The sequence below is a fragment of the Zootoca vivipara genome, chromosome 1 (assembly GCF_965207765.1).
Source record: "Zootoca vivipara chromosome 1, rZooViv2.hap1.1, whole genome shotgun sequence".
Lineage (NCBI taxonomy): Eukaryota > Metazoa > Chordata > Lepidosauria > Squamata > Lacertidae > Zootoca > Zootoca vivipara.
Window position 1 is genome coordinate 69,775,034 of NC_142582.1, and position 13,411 is coordinate 69,788,444.

The 13,411-nt window shown below is 42.7% G+C and overlaps 1 protein-coding gene across 1 annotated transcript in view; it reads right to left on the reverse strand.

The window, feature by feature from the left end:
- Positions 1-442: 442 nt before the first annotated feature.
- Positions 443-13,411, reverse strand: part of SPON1 (spondin 1) — a 274,024-nt gene continuing 261,055 nt past the window's right edge. The window contains exons 11-16 of the mRNA XM_035118396.3: positions 11,623-11,805; positions 11,341-11,511; positions 11,061-11,228; positions 7,760-7,924; positions 6,094-6,357; positions 443-5,277 (exon numbers count right to left, since the gene is read on the reverse strand). Coding sequence (XP_034974287.1) covers positions 5,114-5,277; positions 6,094-6,357; positions 7,760-7,924; positions 11,061-11,228; positions 11,341-11,511; positions 11,623-11,805 — 1,115 coding nt within the window. The 3' untranslated portion in view covers positions 443-5,113. The remainder of the gene's footprint in view (positions 5,278-6,093; positions 6,358-7,759; positions 7,925-11,060; positions 11,229-11,340; positions 11,512-11,622; positions 11,806-13,411) is intronic.

Consider the following 13,411-nt stretch of genomic DNA (forward strand, 5'->3'; position numbering starts at 1 on the left):
ACAGTCCATTGTTTATGAAGACAGACGGATGCCAACAACATTTATGTACTTGTACCATTAAACTCAGGGGATGCGGGTGGCGCTGTGGTCTAAACCACAGAGCCTAGGGCTTGCCAATCAGAAGGTCGGCGGTTCGAATCCCTGTGACGGGGTGAGCTCCCGTTGCTTGGTCCCAGCTCCTGCCAACCTAGCAGTTCGAAAGCACGTCAAAGTGCAAGTAGATAAATAGGTGGGAAGGTAAACAGCGTTTCCATGCGCTGCTCTGGTTTCACCAGAAGCGCCTTGGTCATGCTGGCCATGTGACCTGGAAGCTGTACACCAGCTCCCTCAGCCAGTAAAGTGAGATGAGCGCCCCAACCCCAGAGTCGTTCGCGACTGGACCTAACGGTCAGGGGTCCCTTTACCTTTACCTTTACCATTAAACTCAAACAAACAAGTGGTGTTGTTTTCATAGTAAAGATGTCTTTATTCCAAAATAATAATGTGTTAGCCAGACAACTACATACAAAACATCTACACAAGACTTTGGTAAGAAATATATCCATGACAGCTTTCTCAGAAATTCCATAGTGAACCAAAACAAACAACAACAAAGAAAACATAAAAACAAAAAGGCCTTTTTTGTTTTGTTTTTTAAAAAACCAAGTTGCTTTTATTAAAACCTATTGTACATATAAGCCCCCTAACATTTCTGTTTCATTGCTTGTAAAGTTTCTACAGATTATGTAAGAAAATAAAATACAGAGGATGTTAATAAATGGTAAGTGAGGTGTATAAAATTCCTAGATCTATACCTGTGCTTTTGGTTTCAGAGTGTGCAACAGGCATGAATTATTGTACAAGATAAGAAGTGTGGTCTATTATTGTAATATTTGCAAAAAAATATTACACTACTAGAAGGTTTACAGTAACTTTGCAATAATGCTATGCATTCCATGTCACTTTGGGATTCATTTCTTTAATAGAAAAATCAACCTTAAGAGACTCTATCAAGCTAAAATCAGGTGTGATTAACAGCACAATCATACACATCTCTACCCAGAAGTAAGTCTCATGACTTCAGTCGACTTACTCCCAGGTTAAGTGTGTATAGCATTGCAGTCTTAGTCCCATTAAAACCAATGGAACAAGGTAGTCATAATTAAATTTCCACTAAAAGTGATTAGCTGGATTGGGGCTGTTCTGTTTTTCATTAATTTTTTGTTTCATTTTTTAAAAAAATTATCATTATTACAAAAAGTAATGATTCCCACCACTATTTGGATCAAATTAGAAGAAATTTGTCAATTTGGACTGGGACAGCTATGCTATCAGTTGATGGAACAACCAAATTGTCTTCAGCTGCAAGCTCTTTCATGCTTTCGAATCACAGTCCTTTGAAAAGTCAGCCAACCAAGCATAATACTATTAGATATTAAAGAAATTACAAGCAACTACACAGAGCAGCTGCTGTGTCAATCAAGTACTGGGGATGGTGAAAGTCAAATTATTAAGTTCATGGAAATTCTTACTTAGTTCAGTAGAGCCAGCACTCTTTCTGGGACAATTACTAGCATTTAATACAAGCACAGCGTAAAAGAATCAAAACATTTTAATGCAGGGTGCTTTGTTTTTTTGCAAGTAAATGCAACTGGGCATATTCCAGTGGTTACATATTTCATGCATATTTGGACTGAATAAGTATATAATGGGAGGAAGTTAATGTAGAATTCATTGAAGCAAAACATAATTGAATCTTAGATATCTGAAAACCAGAGACACAAAAATTAGCACCAGCCTAATCTCGTGCATTAACTGATAAGTGTGCTTGTCCTTTCAAGACATTTCTGCTCGGCACCTATGCTGAAGGCCCTCTTGAATTTTCCCTAGTCCTTCCCTTCCTTGCCCGTTGGCGCTCAATTGCTTTGGGTGGCTTTGCACTGGAAGTGACTGGCTACTCAGTGCAAATGGTACATGAGAAGACACTCACAACCACAATGAACGAACTGTGAAGAAGATGGTGTGTCTCAGAGACAAGGATGGAAAGGGCTTATGAGAAGGAATATAGTGAGGGTTTGGGAGGCGAGGTGCACATTAGCTCTAGAAAAAGAACACTGCCAACCTTTTGAGATAACGTTAACTTTTCTGATGAGGCCTTCAGTGAAAGGACATATATTTATCTTGAATAAAGGACCTCTTTTAACAAGGCTATGGTGACTGTGGTAAAAAAGCTAAGAGCCTAGCTCTTCAGATTTCTGCTTGGTTAGCAACCCCACAGACACCCAAATGGCAGACAGACTGATGAGTCAAAAGTAGAGTTGATTCTGAAACAATGTTTGGGTTATACGTAGAAAAGTGATGTTATTTCTAGCTGACCACACATATCTTCTGAGGCGAATCCTTTCTGGAATAGTTACAAATGAGACCTGTTATATTTCCATGTATAATGTGCCCGTGGTACCCTTTCAAAGAGACACCCAGAGTGCACCAAATATTATGTTGGAAGAGGTGTTTACATTTTCCTAGAGCTCAGCGGCCAGTCTTAGGTGAATCTCTCTGTGTCAAAAACAATAAAACTGTTTCCCCCCCCCCCCTTAGGGTGCCAACACACTGTGCTGCTGTTTATAAATGCTGCAGCTCTGAAAAGGGGTACAAAATGATTAATGTCAGCAACTATATGACAAATTGAAAATGAAAACCTTGTGGAATTTTGGAGCTGTGTGCAGAATTCATTCCTTTTCAGCAATAGTTGGATACCTCTAGAAGGCTGGTGGCATCACCCTGCACATTATTTCATTCTGAGACCACTGCATGCAACAATATCATTATAGTTTTGGGGACTCTCTAATTTAACTCAGGCCCTTTTGGACTCAGTCCTTGTATGTTTGGCATAGAGAACTGAAGAGAATGCAGAAAGATGCCCTCCTTTTTATACTGTGGTTTTTAACGGCGGCTTAGTCATGCTGGCCACATGACCCGGAAGCTGTACGCCGGCTCCCTCAGCCAATAAAGCGAGATGAGTACCACAACCCCAGAGTCGTCCGCGACTGGACCTAATGGTCAGGGGTCCCTTTACCTTTACCTAATATATTACCTGAATCTTTCTCTACACCTCTTGACATTCCAGGGAAACTCTCTGATGCCTTATCCTTTGGAAATGTTTACAGCCTCATGCCCTGATGAGCCACTCTGGCAAAATGACATTGCATGCATGCTTCTGCCCTCTCCCACACTAATCCCACATTCCTCTGCACGCAAGATGCATACAGAGATCATTAATACTGGGCGTCATTTGCCCAGTACATCAAAATGTTACTAATAATCCATGCACTTTTTCATTATTGTGGTAGACTTGAGCTTGCTCCTTAAAATTATTTAGAAACGCATGGTCAATGTATTTCCCAATATTGGGTTTTATGAAAGAGATGGTGAAGGATTTATTCAAGGCCGTGCCTGTCACAGTATGCCATAGTTGTGTTTGTAATGCGGTCCCACGTTTTAGACAGAAATGCAGGAGCTTTCTGCTTCATCCATGGATGTCCCTAAGGATCCACTTACTGACCCCAGCCCCCTTTCAATGGTACTTACTCCACTGTCCAACTTTCTATTGAAGCTGTACTTTTTGTTTTTATACTAATAGATAATACCAGCACCACCACAACTGTCTCTCAAGACAGTTACTTTCCTCTGAAAATATATGCCAGAAATATGGCAGCCATTACTGGAAAGCTAGTAGGAGAATGAGGAGAAACAAACATATGATATATGCTGCCTGTAACAATTAATCAGGGTAACAATACCTCTGCCAGGTGATGGAGAGACAAAAAATGGAAGCTTTGTGACTGAAACCAGCAAAAGCAGCTTTGGGAGTGATGTGGAGAAGCTTCTTCCCCTTCTTCCTTCTTGGAATTACTTGGTAGATAGAACAAGGTTTGAAGCTCTGGTGCTGAGGACCGTCACCTCTGCAGCAGGCATCTAAACAACGCCTTGTATATTTATGTTAGCCCAACTCTTAGAAGGCAATGAAACTACCGAGATCTGTTTGGTTCTGATCCCCAGGCAAGGATAATCTCCAAATCAGAGATGAGATAGGCTGGCTGGGACTGATGGAGTGTAGCAACGTCTGGAGTGCCACAGGTTCCCCATCCCTGATGCAAGTTGAGGCCTGCTTCCTTGTATCTTACCACTTAGCACTTGTGGCCTTTCAGATGCTGCTGGACTCCAACTCCCATCAACCCTCTAGCCAGAATGGCCAAAGCTGAGGGATGATCAGCGCTTGTAGTCCTACAACTATGCTTTGATGGTGTTTCCTGCTTGGCAGGGGGTTGGACTGGATGGCCCTTGTGGTCTCTTCCAACTCTATGATTCTATGATTCTAACTTCTGGCAGTCACAGGTTCCTGTCTGGTGGTCACAGGAGGTCCTGACGTAACAGCTGACATGGCAAACGTGAAGAGTGATCTTACTTAGATGCAGCCCAACAGTTAATCTGTGGCCTTCAGACAGAAAGTGTTACCATTTGTTCTATTCACATGTGAACAGTTTAAATTTTTCCTTTCCCTTCTGAAAGTGGGAAGGAAGAAAATATGCTTTATTTTGAGGCGGACCCTACCGAAGGAAAAAGAAATGTCTCACAGGATTGCTATAAATACAAATTTAAAAAGATTACTATGCACCTGAAGTATTATTGAACCAGCATTATTGAAGAAATTCCTTGGCACAGTTTGTGTAATCACAGAGGCACTGCTTTGAGTATTTTGAAACTGGATCCAAATAGATATTTATGTTTGCAATGTAATTTATGCATGCATCCCGTGTATTTAACAGGTAATATTTCTATGATTATGTATGTCCACACAGAGATGTCTATAATTTCAAAGTTATTAGGAGTTCACAATGACTTCACTATTTTTATGCGTTAAGGGCTAGCTGGAGCATCAAGGAGTCACTCTCAGCATACATTTGTGATGAAATATTTATAAAATATATCTCTTGCACCAGCAAGACTAATAAGCAAACCACACTGCAAAAATGAAAACTAATATACACAATTTATATCTTCTTTTAAAAAAAATCAAATCAAGGTTGATTTTACATGTAGCTCAGAGTGCATTATTTGAAAGACTCGGGTTTTGCTAACACGGATGAACATTGCAGGCTCTTAATTCCTTCTTGTCTTTGCAACTAGTAAACTGAGTGCTTTTGAATCTCTTCTTGACTGTCATGAACCTCTCCTGGATTCCGCCTCCACAGAGTTTGGTACATTCTGACCAAGCAGTCCATGGTTTCATCTTACAACCTAAAATTTAAATAAAATAAAAGCATGAAGGTCAATACTTTGTGCAAAAATTCTCTCTTCTATACACTTGTTTTGATTTCTGTTCTTAACTTCAAGCTTTTAAAATATCATGGTTAGATATATAAATAATTCCACAGGTCACTGGGCATGTTACCTTGAGAAATAGTTTGTACTTTTAGAAATTCCTCATGAATATCTGTGGCTCATGTGTCTATCCCCACCGCCACATCCACACAATGCATCTTCTGAGTGTCAGATGTTGCCCATGTGAATAGGCTGCGCTTCCAAATGCACAAGGAACTTCAGTAGCCCAACCTAGTACATTAACTGGGCCCCTTCTATTAAATAGATAAAATGAATGACAAACAGAAGCAGAGGACCGAAGCTATGGAATGTGCTCCCATTCCACATTTCGGAAAAGAATGTAGCCAACTAAGTTTTATTCAGAGTAGACCCTTCAAAATTAACGGTCCTAAGTTTGACGTGACTTGAAAAATTAATGGATCTTTCAGAGTATGCTTGAAGTGGGATAAAACCCAAAGTTTCAAAATTGGATATCTGGAGCTTAGTATGTGTTTTATTCTCTTTTGTGTTTATTCTGAAATTGGTTTAAGTAATGTTGTAGTTTCTTTATAATTTTGGGGGTTTTGTGTGTTAACCATTCCTGTTGCCTCTGGGGACCAGTTCAGAATCTATAAATGACTCGGGAATAAATAAACAAACTAGCATTGTAGTCTAGGGTTGTGTGCCTGTTTGCTCCTCTTTTAACCAGTTTGTGATGGCACAACACTTCCAAGCAACGTCTACAACACATACCTGGAAACTGCTCGCCATCTACATCTTCTTTTGCCTGCTCACTTCTCCTTTTTTCACGAGGCTCTTTCCACCGCCGTTTCTCAATATTGGGATTTCTCAAGCATTTCCTTATCCGGCATTTTTTACGCTGTACAGTTTCTGGGCATGAAGCTCCTCCAAACTGAGGTTCCATTTTGATCATCCTTGTCCTGATCATATGACCTTTCCCACAAGATTTGTTGCATTCTGACCACTGAGACCACTCTGTTAACTCACAGTCAATGGCTACACAGACAGAACAAGAAAGACTGCCATGAGCATCAAGCTACTCAACCAAATGAAGTTAAAGAACTATGTCAATATGCTCTGATAGTGGCACCAAAAAGCAGGAAAATTCCCTGATGGTCACAGAGCAAATTTTATAGCAGCTCTCTGCACTCTGGTGCCCTACAGATGCTAGTGGACTACAACTCCCATCATCCCTGGTCATGCTAGTTTAGGAGCACCAACTTGGGGAAGGCTGTTTTACAGCAACACAGAACCTAGATTATCTTATAATTATGTTTTGAGAATAAGCTCAGTCCCAGCTCCTGCCAACCTAGCAGTTCAAAAGCACATCAAGTGCAAGTAGATAAATAGGCACCGGCGGGAAAGTAAACGGCATTTCCGTGCACTGCTTTGGTTCACCAGAAGCGGCTTTGTCATGCTGGCCACATGACCCAGAAGCTGTCTGTGGACAAATGCCAGCTCCCTCGGCCAGTAAAGCGAGATGAGTGCCGCAACCCCAGAGACGTCCGCGACTAGACTTAATAGTCAGGGGTCCCTTTACCTTTACCCCTGTGCCAGGAGCTGCTGATATATGTGTCCTGTGTGGCGACAGCTTCCAAATTGACAGCTTATAAGCAAAGTATCTTCAAGCCTTGGACTGACTCTGCCCACTCAGCCAAGCCTTACTCGATCAACAAGGTCTTCTTTAGCATATGCGCTGCCGGGCTGCAAAGATCCGCCCAGTGCCCCCAAAGTTGTTGACCTTTTTTAAGGGGGGGGGAGCGAACTCAAAGTTGTTGTCCTTTTTTAGGGGGGGCGAAATCAAAGGGTTATTTTGGGGGGGGGGATTGCTCACCTGTAACCAAAATGCAGCAGAAACAACTTTTTGTTTTCCTAACTCGTCGGGAATATATGACGCTACAGAGTAACAGAGCAACGGAGGAAGGGTGACAGGGACTTTCACTCCATTGCTTTTCACTTCTGCCAACTGAGAGGGACCGGTATGCAGTAGGTATACATTTGGTGCCCCCCCCGAATTCGGCACCTGGGGGCCCTGCACCCCTTGCATCCCTGGGTAAAGACGGCCCAATCCTTCAGCTCTCTAGCTCTTGTTATTTGGTACTGATTTCTGCCTTGCTCCTTGATTTCTGCCTTCTCATTTGTCCTTTGGGCCTGACTTACATTTTTGTCTCAGATCTCCATGTTCCCACTTCCTTGCCCATGTCAGTCTGCTTGTCAACGACCCTGCCCTGACAGCTTGTGTGGAAATGGTGTTTTGGCAATGCCTCTGTAGCTGTGCCTCAGCCCTTTGTCAGAGCAAGCAGAATGACCACATTTCTGGCCAAGCAGCATTCTGAATAGGAAAGAAGGGGAAGGGAAACGGCAAACTGGCCTTCAGACTCCAGATGTCTGTACTTACGGCACTCGGGCAGCATGCACTTTTCCACTTGCTCCAGCTCCTCATTGCAGTCTCCAAGCTCTGCTGCAGATTTAAGCATTCTCTGTCGGGTCCTCATCCCCTTCCCACATGTTACGCTGCAGTCACTCCATTCAGACCAAGGAGACAGCATACAGGGAATGGTATCTAGTGCAAGGGAGAAAGAAAGTCAAGGTTTAATTTCAGAGTATTGTCCAGCCATTTGGAAAAAGCTGGAGGACAGGGCCGCTTGGTAAAGACAGGATTGGTACTGTGGGGGATCTTGCAATGGAGGAGGACCCTTGTTGGCTCAAATCCGTATTGACTACCAGGTGCAAACACTAGTGACCCAATCACCCCGTCTTTCTCACTTGTGGGGCAAACAAGAAATTGCAAATCCCAGTCTATTTTTCCCCCATCTTGGGAGCAGTCTGTCCTCTCCCTGAATTGGCTCAGGGCTATGAGGGGACAGAGTTAACCCATCTCCCCTGTGCTATTTCTCCAATTTAAATGGCAGCTCCTCTCCTTGCCCCAAGCTGCTACTAGCTGCTTTTGCCAAGAAGCTCAGTTCAACTGGAACTCTACATGTGCCCTGAGAAAACGAGTTTACTTTAACATAGCTTTGAGCAATGAGTACATCACCATTGTAAGGAATCAGAGAAAACTACAGTTCAAGTATCATTGCAAGCCCTAGTGGCTTCCACCAAAGAGGTTAGAGGTCATACAGCACTGGAAAACTCTGGACACATTTCCATCCAATGGTTGAATGACTATGGTGTGCAAACTGGCGCAGCATGGTATGTTTACTCTACAATGCAGCTTCAGTAAGGAGGAGATGAAGCAAGATACCTTTGTAGATACTTATACATTGATTTAGGGGCCCCAAGATTAGTGTCCCCCACCCAAAGCTTTAAAAAAAATCATTTTGGATAGTTTGCTGCCCCCAGATGCTAATACTGTTGTATCAATGAAGATGCATCTATGGCTCTTTGTTGTGATTTTGAATGTATTTCATGAAACCTGAAATGATTATTTTTCTAAAGTCGGGTCAAATGAATTCATTCACCCATGCTAGAATGTGGTATTTGTTAGGCCTTCTTGAAGGAAATTGTTACATGTCCCAATGAGAAAATGTACCAAGAGAACGGGGTGAGGGAAATCCAGGAATAATTCAGTCAAGGGAGTGAACTGGGGAGAACAAAGTCCAGAGTTAAACTGACATTGGCTAGGCAGGGAATGGAGCCTGAGACAATGGATATTTTCACACCTCGTAAAGTCAGGTCAGCATCAGTTCACATCACTACAGTTTCCCGGGGCTGGTTTCATGATGTGTAAAAACAATAAACAAGGGTAACTGGCATGATGGGGGTGGAACACAGCTGCTTGCACTCCCTGATGATTTTTATAGCCTGGAGATGGCTACCGGTAGCTGGAGATGGTGCTGTTTATTCTTTTACAAGACTTGAAGTCAATCCATTGAGACCTCACACTAGACTGATTTATGGGTGATTCCATAACATGCAAAGGTTCACTGGACTGAGTAAATAAATCACAGTGACAGGAGAGGCTTGAGAGGTACTAATTAATGTTATCCTCGGAGCCATTTTGTACATTACATATTAGCATGTGCCTGTACATACTTAAGAATCTGAAGCCTATATTCTGCAGCATATGTTTAATGCATGCTTATTCTGAGTGGAGCTCTCCTTTCGACTTGAGTCTTCAGGCCAATGTTGTATGAAATGGTCCATATATGGAGAAATGTGATTTTGTATCTTGTGAACTACAGTGAACTGATTTATGGTCCTATATAGCCAAGACCTATAAAACAGGCAGGAGTAGTCCTATATATGTATAGCTGATGGTTTTTTTTTCATACCGGTGTCAGATGAACATAACTGAGATGGAAATTTATTCTGCAAAGTGAATAATTTTGGCTGGGGAAGAAATCAGAGGCAAATAGTTTTCCAAAATAAAGATCTGGAAGGCTATTTCAAATTAGCACCTTACCCCTGCAGATCCTGCTCATATGAACCTCCTCATCTGTTCAGCCTATTCCTTATCTGTTTCGGGGGATTCTGGGGGTTATTTTTGCATATCAGTCTCATCCTTCTGGCAAGTTCCCCTTGCCCTCATTTCTCTGGATCCCTCCATATTTCAGCCCTGTTGCCCTGGGCCTGACTTCTTCATTATAAAGGTCTTTGACCCTTCTGCCTGCCCAGCCCTAGTCTAGGATTAGAGGGCAGGTATAAAAATGCAGCAGAATGGGGTAGTGGAGTTGGTTACACCATTTCAGGTTCAACAGGTGGCACTATGGGTCAAACACCCTGGGGTTGCTGGCTCCAGCTGAAGCAATCAAACCACAGCCCATGATCTTCCTGACCAAGGAAATTATCTGAAGACAGTGATATAGAAAAAGAATGCCTAGATTAAGAACATCCAGCATATGCCATGTTACAGACTTGACTTCAAATCTGAGTTAAAGTAGTATATTTTACTTAAGTGCATTCTAAAATCATATGCAACCTTCCTGCTAATGCTATTAAAGGTGGCTTTGCTGAAAGGAATCACATAACTTTCCAACCGAAACAAGTGCTCTTTTGTGCAGCCAAGAAAAGAGAGAAGTCAATAATGGCAGGTTTTGCATTTGAAGCTTTAAAGCTGCCAAACAAATGGGATTAATCATCAAAAGACAAAAGGAATTTTGTAGGCTGTTGCAATAGCTATTTAAAGTAGTTTAGACCTTAGAGAAAAGAGAAAGCACATCCCCAATGCCAAGGGAGCTTGGGATGCTGAAGTCTTTGCAAATCCTTATGCAAAAGGATCTGAACTAACATGTAGGGCAGATGTTAGCCATCTGCTGAGTTTGAACCTCTCTGAATATTGTGACATAGTATGCATTTAATACATAATTTGAAGGCAGGGTTTGTGCCATGATTTAAATACATACGTTTTAAGAGAACTGTTTTCATAATTTTTAATATGTAGTTTGAGATGATTTTTTAATGTTGAAGATCAATGTGAAAATGGAATATAATTATGGGTAAAAATATGTGAAAGGGGCATGTACCCAAAACAGGCCAGTTCATCCCTCCCTAACTTTAGGCCACATGCCCTATGCAACATGGCTACACGAGAAGCATCAGCTCAGTTGCCTGCCCAATGAGGGTGCATTATTTCTTCCACCTGCAAATTTGCTTCTTTCTGAGTATAAGAAGCTGTGATTGAGCCACATCTCAAGGTGGGGGGAGGGGGAGACATGCCACTTTCCCACACAGGGATTGGGTGAATCTCGGAGACTTACGGCATTCTGGCATCATGCATTTCTCGGCTTCTGTGGTTTCTGCCTTGCACATGGATCCATCTGCTGGCGTCATCTTGATCATCCGGTGCCGTTTCTTCATTCCCATCCCACAGCTGGCACTGCATTCGTCCCATTCCCCCCATTCCGTCACCAGACAGGTACTAGGAGCTATTGATAATAATAGGCAGAAAGAAGATCAGTCTGCTGGCACTCGTTCAATAGAGGGATCACAGGCAGCTCTTATGCTGATTCAGCGAGGTAGGCTAAATCAAATACTTACAGCACTCCTCATTCACAATGCACTTCTCTGTCTCTTCTGTGGGTACTTTGCATATAGAGCCATCGTCGGGGAACTGCTTCACATATCTTTCTCTCGACCGCATTCCCATGCCACAAGAGACGCTGCAGGGGGACCACGTTATCCACTCGGACATCATACACGTGGAGCCATCTAAAATATAGAATACAATAGCCATTTATTTTCTAAGTCTCACCTGGATGTGGGGTGGGTGGGAAGAGAAGTATTCCTTTATCTCAACCCCCCCCCTCTTCTCTTTCCTACCTTCATCACTGCAGCCTGGGCCCATGCATGGCTGAAAGTCCTGCGTTTCTGGGCAAGGCACACTGAGGTCAAGTTGAGCTTTGAGCATCCTCTGCCTCATCCGCTTGCCCTTTTCACACGTGGAAGAGCTACAGGCTGACCATGGGGACCAGTTGGAATAGATGCAGGTTTCTGGAGTGTCGTCTAAAAAAAAAACAAAACAAAAAGGAACAGTTATTCACATGGTGCATAATAATTACCCTATGGAACTCACTGCCGCAGGATATTAAGACAGCCACCACCATCACAAATGACTTTCCAAAGGACAAACAAGCCTAGGGGGTGAATTTCACAGATACCCCCATTTATCTATTGTGCCTTCTGTTTTCTTCATCTTCTCACATCTCGCTCATTTACGAACACTTCTCGCCATAGGCTATCTGGCATTCTCAGCTATATACACAGGTGCTCACAGAGCATCTTGGACTAGCCGCTCAAATTATTTTGCATGCAAACACACACACGTTTTCAGCACCACATTGCCAGCCAATCAAACTATCCCACTCAACTAGGTCAAGGGGTCTTAAAAACAAAAACAAAACTCTTCTACATGCCTCCTAGTATGATATTATTTCACTGGGTATGCCAGGGATTGAAACTGGTACTTTCTGCAGGAAGAACATGAGGTGCATCACTACAAAGCATCTTTCCATATGGAAGGACAGCCATGCTCTTTTCTACCAGTTTTTGAGTTGCCTGGTGTGGCATGTTGCTCACTTGTTCTGCGTGTCAGTTCACAGCTTTGAAGACATCTAAAAGGCTGCCTACAGAGGCATATTAAGTGGCTATTCCACAGTAATGGATGAGCCGGAACATCTTCCAGTAGAATTGAATGAAAAACCTTCCTGTTTAGTCTGCCTTTCAGCAGCTATTTCCTGTTATGCTGCTCCATATTCCAAACAGTAGAGGACAAGCCAGCAGTTGAAGCATGGTGCTAAAGAAGATGGGAGGGCCAGAATTTCATTTCATTTATTGATTGATTGAAGTGTTTATAATCCACACTTTCACAAAAGTATAACAAGGCAGTATGCAAGATTACAGTGGTACCTCAGGTTCAGAACTTAATTCGTTCTGGAGGTCCGTTCTTAACCTGAAACTGTTCTTAACCTGAGGTACCACTTTAGCTAATGGGGCCTCCTGCTGCCGCTGGACAATTTCTGTTCTCATCCTGAAGCAAAGTTCTTAACTCAAGTTACTATTTCTAGGTTAGTGGAGTCTGTAACCTGAAGCATCTGTAACCCGAGGTACTACTGTATAATAAATTCAGTAAAAGCACCAGTGAAAATATCATTAGGAACATCAGTTGATTGAAAAAGAAAATCAGATTCCCAAGGCTAGTCTTTACAAGACAGTTTCCAGATGCTGTCTGAAAAACGGTTGAGATGATTCCTGCTGGACCTTCTATATGGCAAGGAGTTTTGCAGCACAGGGGCTGTCACACTACAAGCTCAATCCCATAGGAAAGGCCAACTGAACTTCAGTAGTGTGTGAGGAACCACCAGAAGTGCCCCAGCAGAAGATCTCAGTGATCAAGGTAGGGGTCAGATGGTCCTTAAAACGTTTTGGGTTCAAGTTGTTTAGGGCTTCGTGGATTAACACTAAAACCTGGAACCTCGCCTAGTAAAGGTAAAGAACTCCTGGACTGTTAAGTCCAGTCAAAGGCAACTATGGGGTTATGGCACTCATCTCGCTTTCAGGCCAAGGGAGCTAGCGTTTGTCCGAAGACAGCTTTCCAGGTCATGGGGCCAGC